Source organism: Danio rerio, chromosome 25, assembly GCF_049306965.1.
Source record: "Danio rerio strain Tuebingen ecotype United States chromosome 25, GRCz12tu, whole genome shotgun sequence".
Taxonomy (NCBI): Eukaryota; Metazoa; Chordata; class Actinopteri; order Cypriniformes; family Danionidae; genus Danio; species Danio rerio.
The window spans coordinates 8,195,001-8,218,667 of record NC_133200.1 but is presented as its reverse complement, the minus strand read 5'-3'; the positions used below and the strand labels follow the sequence as shown (position 1 = coordinate 8,218,667).

The 23,667-nt window shown below is 34.9% G+C and overlaps 3 protein-coding genes across 3 annotated transcripts in view; all 3 read right to left on the bottom strand.

The window, feature by feature from the left end:
- Positions 1-393: 393 nt before the first annotated feature.
- ifitm5 (interferon induced transmembrane protein 5) lies at positions 394-2,510 on the bottom strand. Its single transcript, NM_001177312.2, is given in 2 exon segments — positions 394-834; positions 2,270-2,510. Coding segments are annotated over 2 exon segments (429 nt in total). The 5' UTR covers positions 2,477-2,510; the 3' UTR covers positions 394-612.
- A 1,903-nt stretch (positions 2,511-4,413) lies between these two features.
- On the bottom strand, positions 4,414-14,800 carry cat (catalase). Its single transcript, NM_130912.2, is given in 13 exon segments — positions 4,414-5,027; positions 5,935-6,018; positions 6,134-6,241; positions 6,325-6,455; positions 8,098-8,236; positions 8,457-8,609; positions 9,522-9,713; positions 10,123-10,248; positions 10,336-10,440; positions 11,071-11,201; positions 12,368-12,478; positions 13,214-13,385; positions 14,563-14,800. Coding segments are annotated over 13 exon segments (1,581 nt in total). The 5' UTR covers positions 14,629-14,800; the 3' UTR covers positions 4,414-4,964.
- A 4,115-nt stretch (positions 14,801-18,915) lies between these two features.
- syt12 (synaptotagmin XII) overlaps positions 18,916-23,667 on the bottom strand; it is a 22,091-nt gene continuing 17,339 nt past the window's right edge. Inside the window, 4 exon segments of the mRNA NM_001128733.1 lie at positions 18,916-19,197; positions 20,182-20,315; positions 20,434-20,554; positions 20,675-20,890. Coding sequence (NP_001122205.1) covers positions 19,024-19,197; positions 20,182-20,315; positions 20,434-20,554; positions 20,675-20,890 — 645 coding nt within the window. The 3' untranslated portion in view covers positions 18,916-19,023.

Below are 23,667 nucleotides of genomic sequence, written 5' to 3'. Positions count from 1 at the left end.
GCATAGCTCAAATTCACCAATTTAGGTAATGTAAATGTTTGTTCTGTTACACATTTTTAAAGTTCTTAACTCATAAATAACCTCACGTATGCACTATAGATTGCTACTTTTTGGGGGATTTTCAAAAAGATTTGCCTCACATTAGGATGAAAACCCTTCTACATTTCAGACCAGATGCTAAGTTTCAGAATACACATCACAGACATAATTTTTGTCATGTGAACACACCCTAAAATTAAAAAAATATCAGTTCATAATACTGTTAACAGGCATTTTCCCTGTTTCTGTAACATTCAGCATACAGCTAATTGCCATTTTGACCATACTGTAATTGATTATTTAATCCCATAGGAGACAGAAATCTGTTTAAAGAGACACAAGTGAAAAAAATCTTGAGGATATTAAATATTTTATTAAATACTACAGAGCCAATTTACTTCATAAAATAAAATTGAGGATTAGTTATACAGTACATGGACATGAATTAGGGAACAAAACAAACTAAATAATGAGAAATTCACACAGCCAAGGAAAATAACATGCTGATAAAGTAGAGGGATGAACAGTCCAGAAGGTTTGGAGGTGGTGGTGGGTTTGCTCGAGTTGCTCTGTCTACCTGCTGAAGAGCTTCATGAAGCTCTGGAATCCATCCTCACCGAAGAAATCAAATGTTCCCTCTGAGCTTCCCAGATGCACCAGAAGCAGGACCAGCAGACCCAACACCAGCAGCGGAATCAAGAGGTTCCAGCCCGAAGCAAGAATGTTGTACCACTTGGCCTTGTCTGAGCATTCCTGCGCTGCACGCATGTCACCCAGGGTCTTCTGATCTCGAGCCTAAAACACAAAGAATGGAAATCAGAGTATAATTTTAGCACATAAACTTCTTAAATATAGAGGATTCAATTATCAAGATGTTATAAAAAATGTCCTTGAAAAAAGGTTCTTATAATCTTAAAAATGGTTCTTAAGTGGTCTCTCAAACCTCAATGGAAAATGTATTTTTGACTGCATTTAGACTCTTAGAAAAAGTTTATTATTATTATCCTAAAATGATTTTTCACATTAAACATTTTAAAGAATGTTCTTCTTTGCACTTAGTGTAGGGAAATGTATTTGAAAACCTTATTTTTAAGAGTATCCATTCCTAATATGGTTTCTGAGGTGCCCTGGGGTTCTTCAGAGATTAAACACAACTAAAATAAAAGTTTTAAAAGGGGATTCTGCAGCAGTAACCTAAATGACCAGTTCTTAATAGAAGCGTGTTTTTTTGTGTAAAGAATTAATTAATAATCTAAAGAACATTTTTATTATATGTTTTGCTATTGATGATTCCTTAAAGAACCCTCAACATTCATAGAACTTAAAAATAAGAATGTTTCTTAGATTACTAAAAAATCTCTTCACACTTTGCTCTCAAAAATAAAGTTTTAGTTTGTTTGTTTGTTTTGTCAGTGACAAGAACCTCAACTTTTTATTCGACAAATAGCTTGTTCCAAAAAGATAAAAAGAAGAAAAAAAGAAAGTTATTTTATGGTTTCCCAGTGAAAGCTCTTTTTCAGAAACGACGTTTGAAGAAACCAAAATAGCCCTTCTGACATCACCATGGGAAACACATTTTGGACCTTTTATTTTAATGTGTAGAACCTTTTGTTTTCATGGATATAAAAGGTTCTATGTGGAACCATTTATGCCAATCTAGAACCTTGATTGTTCCTAAATCAGATTGTCAGAGTAATGTCGTTAAAATAATTTGTTTCCCCAAAAGACACTTTTAGTAAAAGATAATTTTCCACTTTTAATAATCCATGAATGATAAAAAGTTTATTTACAGACCATCAATTGGCAAAAAACTAAACAAGAGAGAAGTGTAAATTTCTAGAACAAAACAGAAGAGGAGTGTAAATTTCCCAACAAGTTTCTGGCTTCTCTAAAGCAATAGCAGATGCTTTTCTGAACAATCCCACGGAACTGACAGAAACTTTAACATCCATAGAACCCTTTATTTTTAAAAAATCCTAATAGTGGATTCTTTTAAATTTGTTAAGTTCAATGAAGGATTTTTTTTAAGGATCAAAGATGGTTCTCCAATGACACCACTTCAAAAATCCTGCACTGTTCAAAACATGTCTTCCATGGCAACGGTCCATTTTCAGCGTTAATCAGAGCTTTTCATCATGTGACCTTCAGGAACATTCATAAAAAAATAAAATAAAATAAAAACTTTTGAATGAGCCACAAAACAGATGAAGATATCGGTGCTGAAGCTCACCTTGATGGAGTAGATCAGAGCCATGAAGCCCAGGCAGCAGAAGTTGACGTAAAGAGTGTTGCAGAGTGACCAGACCAGGTAGTCATTTGGTGGCTTCTTGCCCGCATGGCTCATGTTGACCACCGTGGAGCCCCCAGCCTTACGGCCGGCCTTACAGTTGGTGAGCGGAGTGCAGTCGTTCACGTAGCTGTACGTGGCGTTATCCATCCTGGAGATCAGCGGTCCAAACTCCTGGAAGAATACTGAGGAGAAAGATGAAGACTCTACTTATACAACACTGCAGATAGGTGGAGTCGCAGAGATGGAGAGAGCGAGAGAAGTCATTCATTATGTGGTTGTGTTGCTACAGAGATCAGGGCAGGGAGCTGCTTCTAAAGATGGACCCGTTTCGACAAAATCTCTAGGTTTGACCAAAAAAAATGCACAATTTAAATGTCAACAGACTATATGTACCAAAAAAAAAAAAAAAAATCTAAATAGATGCATATCAATATAAAACTTACAGATATATTCACTTATACCTTACATACAATCACTTGCAAGTTTATAAAAATGATCATTTAGCTTTTAAAAAATGTGACCATACCAGACTTCTGCTTCCTTTATTTTATGGGGAATTTAAATGGGCTTTTCACTCTCTTCATTAGAAGGAAACTACAGACAAGAGGTTTTACATAGCCATACATGAACATCAACAGATCCGGAACACCAAAGACTAAATATTTAGGAAGCATAAATAAAGAGTGATGTTTATTTTAAGGACTATAGTATTCTGTTAACATTATCTGAGGATCCTATGTGAGAAAATGGCGCCCTCTTCTGAGGAAACACTAAAAACGGAAAAGGCTTTACATGAATTTCAGTATTTTTCTTTTATTTAATTGTAGTTACAAAGGATGAAAAAAATATACAGTAGTCAACATTTAAAGGGGACCCTAAGACAAGAATGGGTGGTGATCAGTAATGTTAGAAATTTAATTCAGAATCATGTTTTTTGGCACATACTCTGCCTCAAAAGGCTTGTTTAGATTTTTTTTTTTTTTTTTTAATGCAATTAACTTCTATTTCTCCATAGTTTAGATCCGAGATGCCCAAACTAGGGCCCACAGGCCAAAGTTGGCCCATGGTAACCTTCCATTTGAGATCGTCAATTCAAATTTACTGTAAGCCTTTGTTTGTTTTATTGTTAAAATCTGACTGAATTGAAATGTTTCAAATAAATGGTGTAAATTAATCAGATTTTGTTTAAATGTACATACCGTCACCCGACAATGTCGAGACTTTGGGCAAATCAAGTCAAAGAATCAAGTCAAAGAACTAGTGCATTTAGCATTGAACACCACTGTGTTATGAATGTGATTATGTATTTACTGCAATAAGTTATCATTTAAAACATATTGCATTAGTTAATATGAATTAAAGTAATGTTTTCTGTTTATTTTGAAACGTTATTAAATAAATCAGGAAATTACCCATGGTAACTTTATTGTAATATAGTTTTGTATATTTACCTTCGGCCCCTCAGATTCTATCCGCTTGTTGAGTGGTGACGCGTTTGTGACGTATGTAATACTGTTTCCGGGCCCAAGCCGCTATTCATTTGAGTGGAGAAATCATTCGTTTATGATCATGTTTTATTCCTATCACACATTAGAGTAAATTGTATATAAAGTCATAGTGTACACAACAGTCTCTGGGCTTGCTGCATAACAAATACCAAAAATGTAACAATTTATAAAAAAAATTAATCACTTTCTGGCCATCGGATATTAGGTATGGACATCTATACTGCGATCGTGATTTTCGAAAGTATTAAATCACTTTGTAAACATTTATTATTAGCATTTCATGAGTCTCCCCATTCAGTTGAACAGAGCACTTGGACCCGGAAGCCGCTTCGCGTAACGTCACACTTAACAAGCGGATTGTTATTATTATTCTGTGATTGTTGTGGTTGTGTAAGTGTTTCACTGCATATCATATGGTGTATGACATAAGATTTGAATTTGAAAAAAGGTTTTGATCAGCCAAATGTTGAATATTGTATTAATGGGAAAGATATAGGTTTTCAGTGAATTTCTTAAACATTTTAAATGGAAAACACAATGAAAATAAAAGTTCAAATGAATCCACAACTCAGTCACTGAGATCAAATATTATCATTTATTAATTACAAAATGACAAAACGAGTTACATTCATATTATGAGAACCGAATTATATTCAGTCAAGGCAGAAAGGACGGCAAACATTCATTCCATCTTAATTCAGCTTAAAAACTGCATAAGTAGCCAAGGTTTTTAGAAATTGTGGAGAAAAAAAAAATCAAGTGTCATACAGTATTAAACTACACACAGTTGCTTTGATTCTCAGATTATTATTGGCTATTCTACATTTCACAGAAATCAAAATGCAGAAAGATACTGAAATAGGCTGATTTAGTTTGGATTGGCTCAAATCTGTATGCAAAGGCCCCCATTTTGCTTGAAGGCATAAATCAAGATTAAGGAGTCAGTGTTGCATTTGCTAAGATCACTTGTGTTGTCAATTGGCCATATTAGATATGTCTGTATTTCTAAACCATATATGGAATGAATTAGGCATTATAACACTATATCACACTCTATAAGAGAATGAATCTGTGTGTGTGTGTGTGTGTGTGTGTGTGTGTGTGTGTAGTGGGACGTCACTTTGTAATCACATCTTAGAAGCTGCAGCCACAGCAGACGCTCCACCACGTGAATAAACATGAACAGTGTTCTGGAGAGAGAAAAAACACATACATACCAGTGTTATTTTCTAAATATAACACTGTAATTGCGAATAACCTGACAAGACTTTTGCTTATTTTTTTATATAATAGTTTGATAGTTCACAATTTAGACTTTCAGTTTTAAATATTTTTATCCCATGGTAGAATAAGCTACCATATTTTAGAGCAACTGAAAATAATATTACTAAGGGCTTTTATTAATATTATTATTTAGATTTTTCGCTTTTACTTTAAGGTTTGGCATTCATCTTTTGTCATTCATATTAATTTTATAAAATTTACCATTGTGTGTTTTGTTAGTTTTGGTTTTTAGTTCTTTTAGTATTTAGAAGTCACAAATTGCGGGAAGTACTGCTGAAAGTAGTTTAGAAATGACAAGTAAATTCACAAATTATGATATGTAAACTTAGAAATTATGTTACAAAATGCGAGAAGTCATCTTTTGAATTGAGTAGTCAACTCAGAAACTTTAATATGCAAACTTATGAAAAGTAAACTAGCATGTTAACCTACAAGTTGCAAGTAACTCACAAAATGCGAGAAGTAAACTTAATACCTGCTAGAAGAAACATATACATTGCAAGAAAGTCACGAACTGCGAGAAGTAAAGTCACGAACTGCGAGAAGTAAAGTCACGAACTGCGAGAAGTTTGTAAAAAACAGTCAGATAGCTATAATCAGGATGTAGACTAAATAACACAGTAAAAAAAATATTGCGATTAATGAAAATGCTCTTCAGTACATTTTACAAGAAAATATAATTTCCATCTTTCTGTTCAAAATAGGAATATAATGTGTTACTTGCTGTATCTTCGTAATTAATAACAAAATATAAACGGTTTCTACATTGCCGTGTACATTAAAGTGTATGAGACTGATTAAAATGTTTTCTACCTTTTTCCCTTCAGCGTTGTGTTTATCCAGGAGAGCCTGAACTCGGTTGCCATAATCAGAGTGAACAGCCATCAGGTTTTGCACCTGTAAAAATACAAAAATCCACCTGAATCCTCTAAAATCAAGCAGTGTATTATTTTCCAGGCCTCCCATCAATGTGACCTAAAAATGTCACAGACTCTAAAACAAAAGATCATACCATGCGTTTCTGGATGAAGAGTTGAGCTCCTTTCAGATGCCCGGCCATATTCTGGCACAGGCGCTCTCTCTCGGCTTCATTTAGCACCTGAGTGAAGAACGTGCGCACCTGCAGGATGGATCAGAGAGAGACGTATTATACTTCACTATACTTGTGACTGTCTGTACACAGATACACTTTCAGCAACACACTTGGGTCACGTTGTCATCGTCTGCGCTGTTGTATCGGGCCACATCAGGAGACACTTTACACTTTGACTCAAGGAAGCGTGGCTGGACGTCAGGAGCACTGAAGCTGTTGGGGTAGTAGTTTGGAGCTCCACCTACAGGACAGAACAGGAACTGGTTTATCTTTTAACACAAACTGCAAGATCCAGGCTTACAGAAGGTAAGGTTTTACTTTAGATGGATGCTAAATATTTAATGTATTTTCGGTATTCTGGCTTTTGGCTTGCAATTACAAGTTTCATAACTGTAGGTTATAAATTTGAAATTCAATTTTTTTTCTTTTGCAAGAAGTAAAATCTTTGCCAAAAGTAAATTTAGAATTGTGAGAACTAGCAAAAAAATAAAAAATATTGTGAGATGCAAACTAAATAAATCTTAGATTTTGCAAGAAATTGCCATATGCAACCTCGGAACTTGCATAAAGTAAACTTACAAACTGTGATGTGTAAACTCAGAAATTCTGAGAAGCAGCTCTTGAATTGTGAAAAGAAAACCAAAAAATTGCAATATGTAAACTTGTGAAAAGTAATCAATAAAAAAAAAAAAAAAAAAAACCTCACAAATTGCAAAGTAATAACTCACAAATTGCGCGAAAGTAAAAAAAAAAAACACAAATTGCGAAGTAAAAAACTCAGGAATTGCAATAAAGTAAAAAATAAAAAAAATTCACAAAATGCAAAGTTAAAAACTTAGGAATTGCAATAAAGTAAAAAAAAAAAAAAAATTCACAAATTGCAAAGTTAAAAACTCAGGAGTTCCACGAAAGTAAAAAAACTCACAAATTGCGAAGTAAAAAACTCAGGAATTGCAATAAAGTAAAAAAAAAAAAAAATTCACAAATTGCAAAGTTAAAAACTCAGGAATTGCAATAAAGAAAAAAAAAAAAAAAAAAAAAAATTGCAAAGTTAAAAACTCAGGAGTTCCACGAAAGTACAAAAAAAAAAAAAAAAACACGAATTTTAAAGTAACAAAAAAACCCCCCAAAAAACTTATGAATAATACAAAAAGTAAAACACATACAAAATTGCAAAGTAAACTTAATTGCACTAAAGTAAAAAAAAAAAAAAAAAAGTGTGACTTAAAAATCACATATTGTGCAAAAGTAAAAAAAAAAAAAAAAAAAAAAAAAAAAAAAAAAACACAAAAATCACAAATTGTGTGAAATTCAAACTGCGAAGTTAAAAAAAAAAATATATTTTTTTAATTATCACGAATTGTGCAAATGTAGAAAACTCAAACTGCTTAGCAAACTCTAAGTAAAAACTCAGCAATTGCGAAAAGCAAACTTCAGAATTGCAAAAAGTAATCTCACAAAATGGAAGTAGAAACCTACGAATTGTAAGAAACTTAAAAATTGCGAGAAATAAACACAAACTCTGAAAAACATACCCATAAACTGCTAAATGATCAAACCCATATAAATTCAACTCGGGAGCTGTGAAAAGTAAACTCACAAAATGCAAAAAATAATCTGAATGTAAACAGAATTGTGCACAGTAAACCCAGAATTTATAGAGAGCTAATAAAACTTAAGCATTACTTAATTCTGAGAAAAGAGGGAAAAAAGGTTTCCAATAAAAATCAGACCAATGAAATATAAGCATTTGAGGTTACTCATCCTGATCCAGCATAGCAGACAGATGTTGCATTCTTAATCTGAGTCAGACTAATACCATTTCCAACCCAAAACTCTACCTAGTAATTGAAATTAAATGTTTTCTCTTGTGCGTCACTCACCCTGGTTGTCATGCATGCACATGGGTCCATCTCTCTGATAGTTTGCCACACGGGTGCGGTACGGGCAGTTGACTGGTAGTTGGAGGTAATTAGCTCCGAGTCGATGGCGATGTGTGTCTGGGTAGGAGAAAAGACGCCCCTGCAGCAAAGAATTGAGTAATTGCAGTATTTAGTCATTCTTCTAATTACTCATTAGACAATGATGCTTTAATCTAAAGGGATTTACAGGACTCCTATTACAACTAACCACAGTTTAAGTACATTAATAGCCAACAACATCTTTTGTGAACTACAACCCTGTGGAAACGTCTCTAGTTATGTTGCTTAATAGGTTTTGTAACACAGATGTACAAACGTACCTGCAGCATCTTGTCTGGGCTGGGCTCAATGCCGGGTGGCATGTTACTGGGATCAAACGCCAGCTGCTCAACCTCCGCGAAATAGTTAACGGGGTTTCGGTTCAACACAAAACGCCCCACAGGAATCAGAGGGAACTCTTTATGGGACCAGACCTGAGAAATACAGATTTAGACATCAGGGATGGACACGCAAAATAATTTTTAATTTGACTACTTTCATCAAGACTATGAATTGATGCAAATGTAAACAAGTGTTAACTTAAATACTATCAAACTTATAAAAAAAATAAATAAAAAAAACCCATTACAACCAATAAATAAAAATAAAATGAAAAAACATTTTATAAATATATATGCGTGTGTCTGTGTGTGTAATAAACTTTTTTTCATTTTAATTATATATATATATATATATATATATATATATATATATATATATATATATATATATATATATATATTATTAAAAAAAAAAAAAATTATATATATATATATGTGTGTGTGTGTGTGTGTGTGTGTGTGTAATAAACTTTTTTTCATTTTAATTATATATATAAAAAAAATGTATATATGTATATAAATATATATATATATATATATATATATATATATATATATATATAAATATATATATATATATATAAAAAAATTATATATATATATATATATATATATATATGTGTGTGTGTGTGTGTGTGTGTGTGTGTGTGTGTGTGTGTGTAATAAACTTTTTTTCATTTTAATTATATATAAAAAAAAATTTATATATATATATATATATATATATATATATATATATATGTGTGTGTGTGTGTGTGTGTGTGTGTGTGTGTGTGTGTGATAAACTTTTTTTAAATTATATATATATATATATATATATATATATATATATATATATATATATATATATATATATATATATATATATATATATATATATATATATATATATATATATATATATATATATATATATATATATATATATATATATATATATATATATAAAATATAATATAATATATTATAATATATATATACACAATATAATATATATACGGCTACCTTGGTCAAATCAAATGGATTCCACTTCCAGTTTTCAGCCTGCTCAAAGGTCATAACCTGGATGTAGAAGGTCCAGGATGGGAAGTTGCCATTGGCAATGGCGTTGTAAAGGTCTCTGATGGAGTAATCCGGATCAGTGGCAGCCAGACGATCCGCTTCTTCAACAGGAATATTCTTAATGCCCTGATTAGTCTGCATGATAAAAAAATGTGTTTAACTATGTGTTTTCATACAATATACCAAAATATTATTTGGATGAGGAGATTTCCCCAAATTATTTTAATTAATATCAAGCAATATTAAACGATATTTTTATTTAAATTACATTAACTACAGTAATAATTATACAGTAAAAAACCCTGAAAAATTACTATGAAAAAATAGTGTGTGTGTGTGTGTATAATATATATATATATATATATATATATATATATATATATATATATATATATATATATATATATATATATATATATATATATAAAAAGTCGCTCGCTACACTGCAGGCACTTTAAAAACACAGCAATTCCATTGACAACAACAGAAAAAAACTCAGCTCAGTGCTTAAAAACGCTTCTGTGGACACTCACAAACTACGTACCTTGTAGTGGAACTTGCAGTACACCGGCTGGCCCTGAGCATTGACCAGTTTAAAGGTGTGGGATCCGTATCCGTTCATATGACGGTAGCCATCGGGAATCCCTCGATCACTGAACAGGAAAGACACCTGTATATATGCAGAAAACAACATGAGCGAGACATTACGACTACAGGAACAAGAAAAAGCTCAATTGGCCTTCTTCTGCATCCTTACCTGGTGCAGCGATTCAGGACGCAAGCTCCAAAAATCCCAAACCATGTCCGGATCCTTCAGGTGAGTCTGCGGATTGCGCTTCTGAGAGTGGATGAAAGACGGAAACTACAAACACAGATATCCTGTAAATATCAGAACGAGACTTAAGGTGCTACATGTAAAGGCTGCTTTATACCTCTGCCTCGAGTGATCGCCGTGACTCACGGCGCAGGCCTTGCACATAGCCATGTATTTATAATTCTGCGTGCTGTTTGTGTTGCTCTGCAATAGCACTTCCGAAACGCAAGCAGGTTTTTCTGTTCCTCTAAGTGGATTTTCTTCGTGGGTGTTTTGTATTTTCTAAATGCTATCTTAAAATGTACAGGTAGCTAAAACTCGGCTCATTTAGAGGCGAGAACCGGCGGATGTGCAACAATGTTAATCATAAGGTAAACACTAAACAAGCGTTTCCAACTGGATCTCCTTCATGGGGCTCCACACTTATAAACATTTGCTCCATGGGGCTTGGGGCTCTCAGCACCGCCCACTCGTCACGGCTACCAAGCCGACCAATCACAGAGCTTGCACAACGCATCATTGCAACATGTAGTTGCAGTTTTTGAGAGGTGCACATCAGCGTGGGCGTCAGCCACGGAGAGGGCTATGCGACCCCGCGAAAGCTGCGCCAGACCATATGAGTGTACTTGACAGAAGTATAAACCAGCCTTAAGGCTGCATAACAACTGGGAGTGTTACCAGAAGCGTATCCCTGATAAAGAAGATGGGGGTGTTGTTTCCTGTAAGATCCCAGTTGCCCTCATCGGTGTAGAACTTCACTGCGAAACCACGAGGATCTCGGACAGTATCTGATGACCCAGCCTCACCCGCTATAAACAAACAAGTTTTAGATCAGGAAGAATAATTTCACATTTAAAGGCATAGGTTACCCTAAAATGAAAATTTCCTCATTTATTCTCTTTCATGTCGTTTTAAACCTTTTTTGAATTTCTTTCTTCTGTTAAACAAGAAGATTTTTGAAAAAAAATGCTGATTGCTGGCATTTATCGACTAGCATAGCAGGAAAAAAAAAAAAAATTTACCATTAAAGTCAATGAGTGCCCGTTGGCAGCATTCTATTAAATATCTTCTTCTGTGTTTAACAGAAAAAAAGAAACTCGAATATGTTTTGAAGTAGTGAAGGGCGAGTAAATGATGGCAGAATTTACATTTTCGGGTGAGCTATTTATTTACCTTCATTACACCATAACTTTAATGCACTAAAACAAATGTGTTGTAAAATTAAAACACTTAAATGATTAATGATTAAAAAGGAAAAAATAATACAATTTCATTCTTTAAATGTACTTTCCATAAATAATGTGGAGACTTTCTGTGCACATCTTTAAAAATTAAGTCTCTTAACAATTATTTGGACTGCCCAACTTTCAAACAAATGGATCAAAGCTGAGAAAGTGATGCTATAGAGATTTAAAGCATATTCAGTGCAAGTAAAGGATACCTCAATGTTTCAAATAACAATTTGTGAGCTTAGTGTTACATTGTCATTCAGCCAAAAAAATAAAATAAACCTCTGTAAAAATAAAAACAAATACATTTAAAATAGTGGCAAAGATTTCAAATGATAAGAGTTTTATAGCTGCACTGTCTAATAATTTGTCGTCTAAATATTTTTGACAAATCATTTTGATATATAAACCCCTTTCTGCACTGACATTTCAGTGGTCTTCTGTAAATCATGATAGAAATGTACAACAGAAGTTCAACACATTCTTATCCTCAAGATAAACCTGTATTACACTTTTTAAAATTTCTATATAAATATTTATCAGTGTTCAAAGGTTCTACACTACTTTTTTAGAATGTTCCTGTTGGCATGTGCTCTTTACCCTCTTACAAAACCATCTGGCTTTGTTTCAAAGACCTGAGCGCCTTGACTTGTGTTACACCACTATTTCTAATACCAACAACACCATTGATCCATCCAGAGTCCAGACTCCACTGGGAACATTATTATATTCATAGAGAAACATACCCACTGTGGAAAAGCGGACAGCGATCGGTGTCGTCTTTCCAACATGCTCAAACACTTTGGCTTTGGAGTAGCGCGTGATGTCGTGAGTGACTTCGAAGTAGCCAAACGCTCCTGTGAAAAGAATAACAGGTGCCATTAAGACTAAAGACCACTTACAAGCTCTAAAAGAGTCCCTATTATTGGTATACATTTGTTTTTTTTTTTTTATTTAGGTGGGTATTAGTTTTGATGATGATTTGATGTAAATCTATAATTTTATTTGTTGGACACCAGAAAGAATAGCCACTATGTTGGTAGTGGCTAACAAGGAGCTAAATAAACATATACTTTGCATCCAATCAGACTGCAGATGTAATGTGCCAGTACGTCCAATAAGATTAAGCTTTCAGGCTTATATTCTATCATTTAAAAGACTAGGACCGACTAGATGTCTTACAAGAATTTTAGTTCATTCAGAAAGGATGCTTTAAAATGATTATAACACAGAATACTGAAAACTACAATTAATTACACACCAGCTTTCAGAATCAATCATCTAAAATTATTTAAAATTATTCATCAAATCAGCATTTAAAAATAAATAGAAAACACTTAAGACTGTAAGACAGATGCTGAAAACACAAATCTGACTGAATCACAGCAATATTTTTCAAATAGAAAATAATTTTAAATAGTAATAATATTTCACAATATTAATGCTACACTTTGTTTTTGATTAAATAAACCAAGCCTTGGTGAGCAAAAAAGACTTTCAAAAACAAAAGACTCTCACAATCCTTTACTTTTAAGTAGCTACTCTACATTTACTGCACTGTCACTAAATCTGAAGCTTGTATTCACATTCACCTGCTCCTTTAGCATGCACGACTCTCTCTGGTATCCGCTCTCGGTCAAAATGGGCCATTTCATCAGTAAACACCACATCCTGGACCAGCAATGGCCCACGAGGCCCTGCTGTCATCGCATTTAACTTGTCCCCTATCGGGACTCCAGCTCCAGTGGTCAGGACATCCGGACGCTGAAAAAAAATGAAAAACAGTGAGAATGTAAAGTTATAATCAGCTGTATTCTGCATGTAAACAAACTAAATTACATTATATTGTATGATTAGTTACGTTTATCCTTTATATATGAGACCATGCACTCACAAAAATAACAATAACATTTTATTTTACAATCACCAACAGGACAAAACGTATTTTCAGGCTTCTGCAGTGCGTTATTCATTTCAAATTATGTCATGGTATTAACCTTATTCAATTTAAATATTATAATAGTGTATTAATAGATTATATTTAACAACAAACAAACAAACAAACAAACATGTTGTGTCCCTTAAGTAATCACGTTATATAAAATTGCATTGCCAAAAAAACTTCAGTGTTTGACCTGAAAACGGTGATTAAATAGCCATAATTGTCATTTATTTACTTATCTGGTTAAAGTTCAACTGTTGCAGAAGTAAATAATGTTCTCTGTCGCGTCAATAAAAGGGGAAGGCCTTGCATAGCTTCTCATTTTTGCAAGAGTTTATAAAAATGATTCGGTGAACGAGGTGTCAGTCACACTATTAACCAATCACGTTAGAGAGTAGTGGGAGGGGGCGGATTCTTGGCTAGCTTCCGCTTAAGCAAGTCGTTGACCCACTTCTGTTAAATTTCACTGAAATTATGCAACAATTTTTTTTACGTATTTGTGCAAAAGCATGTGCTTTATCACTGGTTAATCTTATAAAATTCAAAGCATATCACCATGCACAAAAATAAGACCACAGGGAAACAATCTGACTTACGATTATGCTATATTATATTCATATAATGTTTACGTGATTAAATCTCAACATTAGATAGCATCTATTGCTTTCATAAATGCATATATTACTTAAACGCTTCATTAGTTAAGTATTTGTTTGCAGAGATGTTATGCAGCCTTTTATCTCTACAGACACTCTTTCAAGTCTGAATTTCGCATAAAATCTAAAGTAACTCAACATTTCAGTGTCATTTAGAGAGGTTTTGCACGAGAAATTCAAGTAAATATATTAAAATGCTTCGAGTTTGTTTGTTATTGCCCTGCGACCTTTGACACAATTTCGCACTGCGCATTAAAAAAACAATGGAAAGCATTTAAAACCCTCAAATGTGAACTCATATTACACACAGCATCATATCTAACAAATTAATCCTGCAGCAGACCTGGGAACCGCGACCCTCCTTCCACAGTTTCATCTGATCCGTCGACTTTTCTCTGTCGTCTGCCATTATTCTGCTCTTCAGTGTGACAAAACACGAGGCAAAACTACTGCGGATCCAAACCACTGGACTCGGGGTCTGTCTGGAGGGTTGTTGGTTATTAAGGTTGGTAACCGTTTGCTCTTTGTACTTGAACTTGAACCTCTTATATCATCTCCACCTAAATATTCACACTGAAGGGACGTGAACGTTTCACTTAAGTGGGCGGGGTTATGTGACCAAACAGGTGTTTCTTATTGGCCAAGCTCGATGGATATACATACACTCTGTCATTTTAAAGGAATAGTTCACATATTAAAAAATGTTGTGATATCTAGTTAATTATGCACTCAACGTGTACATGACATCTTCCCCAGTTACAGAATATAAACAGAAACAAGTCAAATGATTCATATTTTCATTTTTAAGTCCCCTTTCTGTGTATTTGTTAGTTCAGTGGATTTAAGACTTAATATTTAGACTTAAAACATCCCTCAAACGCATTTTAACGGGAAGCAGACGAGACGAATAAGAATGAAATCCTTGTAACAACTTGAGGCAACATTTATCAATGGTTTGGTTCATAGATGTGGGTTTGGTTCAATTTTGGTCACTCCTAAATTCTCATATTTCTGCTTTTGCCAATGCTGTGAATTGTCTAAAAGACATTATTTTTCATTATAATAACCCCAATGCTAAATCCCTGGAACACATCATACATTTTTAATCTTATATGGCAAATTTTTCATTCACAAACGGAAATTCGCAAATAATTACCCAATCTTTGCTCAGTTTAGGATAGAATTTAACTCCTTCCTAAAATCACTACATCTTATTAAGAATAAAAAAAACTAAGATTTCTGAAATATTATGCAGATGTATTTAAAGAAGATTCTCGATTTTAGTTGCTTTCCTTGTCATTGTAATTTCATTTATTAAAATTTTGTTTAATTTAGTAATTTTAGTATTAGTATTATTTTATAATTATTATTAATACTATAATTCTATTAATATTTTTCCCCTCTCTGTCGAATGGTATTATTTGTATTTGTATGTGATTTATTAAAATTTTGTTTGTTTAATTTAGTAATTTTATTATTATTATTGTTTTATAATAATTATTAATACTATAATTCTATTAATATTTTTCCCTCTCTGTCGAATGGTATTTCTATATGGTATTTGTATATGATTTTTGTATTTGTATATGATTTTATATATTTTTTTCTTATGACTATGTAAACTATTGAGCTTTTAAAGATCTGTCTGTGATCCCTTGGACTTTATGATGTTATTGTCAGTTCAAGTATTAATTGAAAAAATTAACTGAATAATTTTATTAAGTATTAAAAAAAAAATATATATATATATATATATATATATATATATATATATATATATATATATATATATATATATATATATATATATATGGTTTAGACAAGATTTTTTTTTCAGCGCTGAGCTTTCTGAGCAATCACACTCGTTTCTGTTGAGCCTATAAAGGCAGTAGCCAATCAGAGTGGATTTGATTAGTTATCGCTGAAAACGTCGGAGTTCAGCTCGCGAATTTTCTCATCAATAGTATTTTGTTTTGCAGCTTTGGTGATTATAATGTGAGATTTTATTTTTTATTTCTGTGCAGTTATTTTGTCATGAAGTTGCAGCCTTTATACGCTGTGGTGTTCCTTTTTTACTCTTTGCATATTTTATGTACATGTACACTCACTTGCCACTTTATTAGGTACACCTTACAAGTAACCAGTCTGAGATGATTCACGCTTTATGACGTGGTCCTGCTTTATTGTCCTGCTGGAAGTGCTGGCCACTGTGGTCATAAAGGGATGGAAATGGTCAATAACAATACTCAGGCAAGCTGTGGTGTTGACACAATGCTCAACTGGTACTAATGGGCCCAAATTGTGCCAAGATAATCCCTTCCACGCCATTACACCACCACCCCCAGCCTGAACCGTTGATACAAGCCAGGATGGATCCATGCTTTCATGTTGTTGATGCCGAATTCTGACCCCACCATCTGAATTTCGCAACCAAAATTGAGACTTATCAGACCAGGCAATGTATTTCCAATCTTCTATTGTCCAATTTTGGTGAGCCTGTCTGAATCGTAGCCTCAGTTTCCTGTTCTTAGCTAACAGTAGTGGCACCCGGTTTGGTCTTCTGGTGCTGTAGCCCTCAAGGTTGGACATGTTGTGCGTTCAGAGATGCTCTTCCGCATACCTCGGTTGTAACGAGTGGTTATTTAAGTAACTGTTGCCTTTCTTTCATCTGGAACCAGTCTGGCCATTCTCCTCTGACATCAAAAAGGCATTTGCACCCACAGAACTGCCGCTCACTGGATTTTCTCTTTTTCAGACCATTCTCTGTAAACCCTAAACATGGTTCTGCGTGAAAATCCTAGAAGATCAGCAGTTTCTGAAATACTCAGACCAGCCCGTCTGGCACCAACAACCATGCCACATTCAAAATCGCCTTTTTCCCCGTTCTGATGCTTGGTTTGACCTGCAGCAGATCATCTTGACCATGTCTATGTGCCTAATGCATTGAGTTGCTGTCATGTGATTGGCTGGTTAGAAATTTGCGTTAACAAACAGTTAGACAGGTGTACTGAATAAAGTGGCCGGTGAGTGTAACTCTTATTTCAGTATAGTTTTAACAACCTTAATATATGACAAAGGGCACAAATAAAGTTAAAATGAGAAGTTAATGATTATAAAATTGACCTTTTAAATAATAATTTACTTCTTATTCAAACAAACACACAAGACAAAAAACAACTGACGTCATATGAAACAATCCACATAAAGCATTTTTATTTAAACAGTTCATCTGATTGCAATAAGTTCTACATTACAAGTGCATGCATCGTAAAGATCTGTTTGATCATTCTTTTTTAAAACATTAGATGTACACTGCAAATAAGAATATTGCTTCTATTAGGGTGAATTTGGCACAGAATGATGGTTAATGGTGATAAGCTTCAAACATTGTTAGTAGTAAAACTGAACTCCACACTTCCTTAAATCAAACGACTTCACTGCAAGAAACTCAAATCTCCCCTTCACTCAACAAAACACTGACGTCGGATGTGATTCACAGATTTTGGAATGAGGTTTTTACATTCTGTCATCAAAGTATGAATTATTGCGGCAGTTTAGATGATTGTAGATTTTCTTTCGTGCCGTGTTTATACATATTCCAGGTTATGCAGAGTGAGATTAATGCATTACAAAGTACAAAACTACAAAGTACATGTTCCTGTGATGAAATGACATAAGAGACTACTATTTATTCTTCAGTAATCCCCGTAACAGTTATTGATTTTGTAATTACTTGCGCTACATATATGATTTCAATGTACTAAGGCTAATTTAACAACTATAAGGTCCAACAACAAATATACTATTGATCTAAAAGCACTTCTTTTCATTTTGACATGCTAACCAAGTATGAAGACGGCCGAAAAACGGTCTCTTTTGTGAAATGTGAAAGAAATTCAAATGTATGCACTAAAAAAACCATCTCAACTTTACTGAACGGCACAAGCAGTGTGATAAAGAGTGTGAAAAATTGGCCACAGGAAAATAAAGTCTGCTAAAGTTACAAAATGAATGGGTAAATTATTGATTAATATGTCATGTTATTACTATTTAGAGTAACTAGTAATCACATTGCAGTACAAAACATAAAGAGGTAATTATTATTAAAAGGCTTCTTTAGCTACTTCCTCAACACTGATTTATAAAGTACTTGCACGCCTCCTTGTGGTAAAATTCATTAGTCAAAATAAATAAATAATAATTAAAATTTTGAGTTAATGAAAAATAATATTGCAAAATTAAAAAATATTCGATTTGCTATATTGATTATAATGATATATATTTAAAAAAGGAGCACCTCAATGCTTCGTCTGTGATATTTAATGTGGTTCAATGGCGCCACCTTTAGGCTAATAAGTGTCATTGCACTTGCCTGAGAATAGGAACAAACAGTCCCAGCGTTGTTGTTACACTTTAAAGTTTAAAATATGTTTAAGCAGACACAAATAATAGGAAGAACAATCCTATTTAAACCCCTAATAATAATAGAACTAAACATAATAGTAATTTACGGCCAAAATAATATGTATGTTTTTATTATGCGTCACTGTTTAGTACTACAGAATGTGGCTACTGCAATCTCTGTCACATTTTACACTCAGGCTGGAGAATAGGACCAGCCACCCTGTTATCATATGTAGAAATGAAGTTAACCTGGATAAGAAAACCTGGATTTCAAAGACGCTTACAGATCAGATCATGCTGAGCCGCCGATTTCTCTCTCTTTCCAGATCCATCCACGGGACACACACTGAGAGGTCTTTACTGTGAGGACAGTTAGACAGTAGGCTCCATGCAGACAGGCTTAGGTCCTCCGCAGCGGGTGCCACATTGAGACGGGTTTGCGCAGAGTCGCCAGCATCTGGTTCCAGTGAGTGATTCCCATCCCACTGGCCTCCGGGCCGATGATCACATGACCTACGTTTTCACCACGGCCGTCCTCTGTGCTCTCAGCGACCGTCACTCTCAGAGAGAGATCCTGAAAAACAGCAACACTGACAAGAATTAGAGATGGAGAGAGAGAGAAAGAGAGTGAGAGAGAGAGAGAGAGAGAGATATACAGACAGACAGACAGACAGACAGACAGACAGACAGACAGACAGACAGACAGACAGACAGATAGATAGATAGATAGATAGATAGATAGATAGATAGATAGATAGATAGATAGATAGATAGATAGATAGATAGATAGATGAACAGACAGATATATGGATGGATAGATGGACAGATGGATAGATAGATAAATAGATGAACAGATAGATGAATGGACAGACAGAAGGATGGATGGATGGACAGATACACAGATGAACAGACAGACAGATGGATGGACAGTGGGATAGATAGACAGATGAGCAGATAGACAGACGGATGGATAGACCGACAGACAGATGGACAGATGAACGAAGACAGATGGATGGATGAGAAGATGGATAGACGGATGGATGGATGGACAGATAGACAAATGAAGAGACAGACAGAAGGATGGATGGTTAGATGGATAGATAGATAAAAAGACAAAAGAATGGATGGATGGACAGATAAACGAAGGCAGATAGACAGACAGACGGATGGATGGATGGATGGATGGATGGATTGATGGATGGACAGACAGAGAGACAGATGGACAGATGAACAAAGACAGATGGATAGACGGATGAATGGATGGACAGATGAGCAAAGAAAGACAGACACAGACAGACACACAGATAGATAGATAGATAGATAGATAGATAGATAGATAGATAGATAGATAGATAGATAGATAGATAGATAGATAGATAGATAGATAACTGAAAGATGGATGGATGGACAGATGGACAGATGAACTAAGACGGACGGACAGATGAATGGATGAATGGACGGATGGATGGACAGACATATAGATAGAAGGATGGATGAACAGATAGACAGATGGATGGATGGATGGATGGATGAATGGATGGACAGACAGACAGATCACCTGCAGGACGACAGCTGGCACTGAGAAGATCATAGCCTCATTGAAGATTGGATTAGTATCATCCCTCTTTATAGACGTCTTTTTTTTACTGATCTTCCTGCCGTCCTGGAGCAGGTACACCTTCACAAATGGATCTGTTCAGATGGAAAGAGCCAGCATTCAGTGCACACTTTTTACCACAGCAAAGGAAACATTCCTCCCTATCACCCAGTCACAGTATCTATACTCTAATGCTAGCTGTGAGCTTCAGACCTGCTGTGGTCTTTCCATTAGTCCAGACCAGGTTCTTGGCTTTAGCGATGACCACGGTGAGACGCTCTGCAGTGGGCAGATAACTGAGAGACAGCAGGATCTCTCCCACAGCGTCCACAGCCTGAGGAGAAACAAACAACTAGCTCAACACAACACTACATCAACTTATTGAGCTGCTGCTCTTAACAGAATGATTTTATTGACTCAGTTCAGGAGGATGGAGGATGCAGGAGTGACGCACCTTGTTGATGTCTTGTAAATAGAGCCAGGCGTTAAACGGCCGATACGGCAAATCCAGATCCGACAGTTTGAGTTCTGCCACTCCAGCAGTGATGTTCCTTTCGTCTGAATCCACACCAAAGGTGGAGAATCGCAGACTATTCTCCTCCAAATTGACTGATTCCAGAGGAACAGAGAAACGCTCGTCAAATACCACGGTGAAGGCGTTCCTCTGGACCTGCAGAGGAGAATCACAGAGAGAAATGTTTAGGTGTTAGTGATGATAATGTTGTAAACCGCCCTTAAAACTTAATATCATTAATAATATCAGCATCTAAAATTAAGACTAAACCCAAAACTTATTAAAGTCGGTTAACAAAAATAAACACAAGATTTAAATCTCAAATAGAAATAAATATTAATATATTATTTTATTGGTTTAATAAATATTCTAATTAATTGTTAACTTGGCAATTAAAATAATTAAAATGTTATAATAACACATTTAGAAGGATGTTGTTCATTTCATTGTTACTATATACACTCCCGGCCACTTTATTAAGTACACTTGGTCAAGACCAAGCATCAGAATGGGGAAGACATGGTTGTTGGTGCCAGACGGGCTGGACTGAGTATTTCAGAAACTGCTGATCTACTGGGATTTTCCTTCACAACCATCTCTAGGGTTTACAGAGAATGGTCTAAGAAAGGAAAAATATTCAGTGAGCGGCAGTTCTTTGGGTGCAAATGCCTTGTTAATGCCAGAGGTCAGAGAAGAATGGCCAGACTGGTTTGAGCTGATAGAAAGGCAATAGTAAATCCAATAACCACTTGTTACAACCTAGGTATTTAGAAGAGCATCTCTGAACACACAACACATCCAAACTTGAGGCGGATGGGTGACAGCAGCAAAAGACCACACAGGGTGCCGCTCCTGTCAGCTAAGAACAGGAAATAGAGGCTACAATTCACACAGGCTCACCAAAATTGGACAATAGAAGATTGGAAAATGTTGCCGGTCTGACGAGTCTCGATTTCTGCTGCAGCATTCGGATGGTCAGAAGTAGAATTAGGTGTCAACAACATGAAAGCATGGATTTATTCTGCCTTGTATCAGCGGCTCAGGCTGGTGGTGGTGCTGTAATGGTGTGGGGGATATTTTCTTGGTGCACTTTTTGGACCCATTTGAACCAATTGAGCATCGTGTCAACGCCACAGACTACCTGAGTATTGTTGCTGACCATGTCTATCCCTTTATGACCACAGTGTACCCATTTTCTGATGGCTACTTCCAGCAGGATAATGCGCCATGTGATAAATCATCTCAGACTGGTTTCTTAAACATGACAATGAGTTCACTGTACTCAAAGGGCCTCCACAGTCACCAGATTTCAATCCAATAGAGCTCCTTTGGGATGTGGTGGAACGGGAGATTCACATTATGGATGTGCAGCCGATAAATCTGCAGTAACTACGTGATGGTCTCATGTCAATATGGACCAAAATCTCTGAGGAATATTTCAAGTACCTTGTTGAATCTATGCCATGAAGGATTAATGCAGTTCTGAAGGCAAAGGTTGGGTTCAACCCGGTACTAGTAGGGTGTACCTAATAAAGTGGCCGTTGAGTGTATATCTATTCAGAAACTGACAAATGGTCAGAATAACAAATGTTATTTTGATGACAAATTAACAACACTTTTTTTTCAGAGTTATTCCACCAAATATTGGTCACAAATACACAGCCCACAAAATGACAAATTATCATATATTTCATATACAGTATAAAGTGACTTTTCAAAACAAACAAACAGCACATTGCAAAATAATTTGAATATAAAAATAAAAAAGTCCCACCTTAGAGTTTTAATTGTATGAGAAGTCATCACTACAGGGAAATGAGCATGGCTTCTCAAACAAGAAAACTGTAGGGTGGGGCTTGATTTTGTCTATGGGATTTTATTTAATGGTTGTGGTTTGCTATCGGTGGATCTCTTGCCAGCAAACTTTAATCAGAGAAAAGAACTATTTGACAGACAACAAAGAAACAGATAAAAGATTTATGATAAATACTACATAAGACAAACAAATAAAGCAGTGACTTTAATATGAGAGAATTGTCCTGTGCATCGTTGGATTTGCTCTTCAGTGTTTTGCTTTCAGCAGTGACCTTTACATTACACTGAACTAAACTGAACTTCAACTGTGAAAACTGGACTGAAGCAGTTTCAGTTTACTAGAGCTTCATCTACAGTTATAGTCAGAATTATTAGCCCCCCTGAATTATTAGCCCTCTTGTATATTTCTTGTACATCCCCAATTTCTGTTTATCGAAAATAATATTTTTTCTCAACACATCTTAACATAATAGTTCAATAGTATCTGGATGCAGCCTTTATGATGCAAGCTGAGACTGCATCACTCAGCGATGCAATGTCAGACACAATGCACTCAAGTGGAGCTAGTGATGTCACTGTGACGGGTAGGGTTAGGGTTGGGGTTAGGTGAGCCCATTAAAAAGCATTGGATGCAGCCCAGATTGCACTGCACCAGGTCTGCAGCCAGACCCCTTTCTAATAGTTTTAATAACTCATTTGTTTGTTTTTTCCTGATAACTGATTCTAATAACTGATTTGTTTTATCTTCGCCATGATGACAGTACATAAGATTTTACAAGATATTTTTCAAGATACTAGTATTCAGCTCAAAATCACTTTTAAAGGCTAATTAGGTCAATTAGGCAAGATAGGCAGGATGCGGACTACAGGGGAGTTTGGGGGGGATTGGCCCCCTTAATTAACGCTTGATCCCCACTGAAAAACATCAAACCATGTATAGGGGGGGTTCAGCTTTTTAATACTGAGAACGAATTACCTCTGTTTTGTATTTTAAATAATAATGTTAAGATTAAAAATCTGATTAATAATATAAATAAACATTTGTCCACCCCTATAATGGTTCATACCACTGTGAAAGCATAATTAGTCTGTGAGAAAAACTAATTTACATTAGTTAA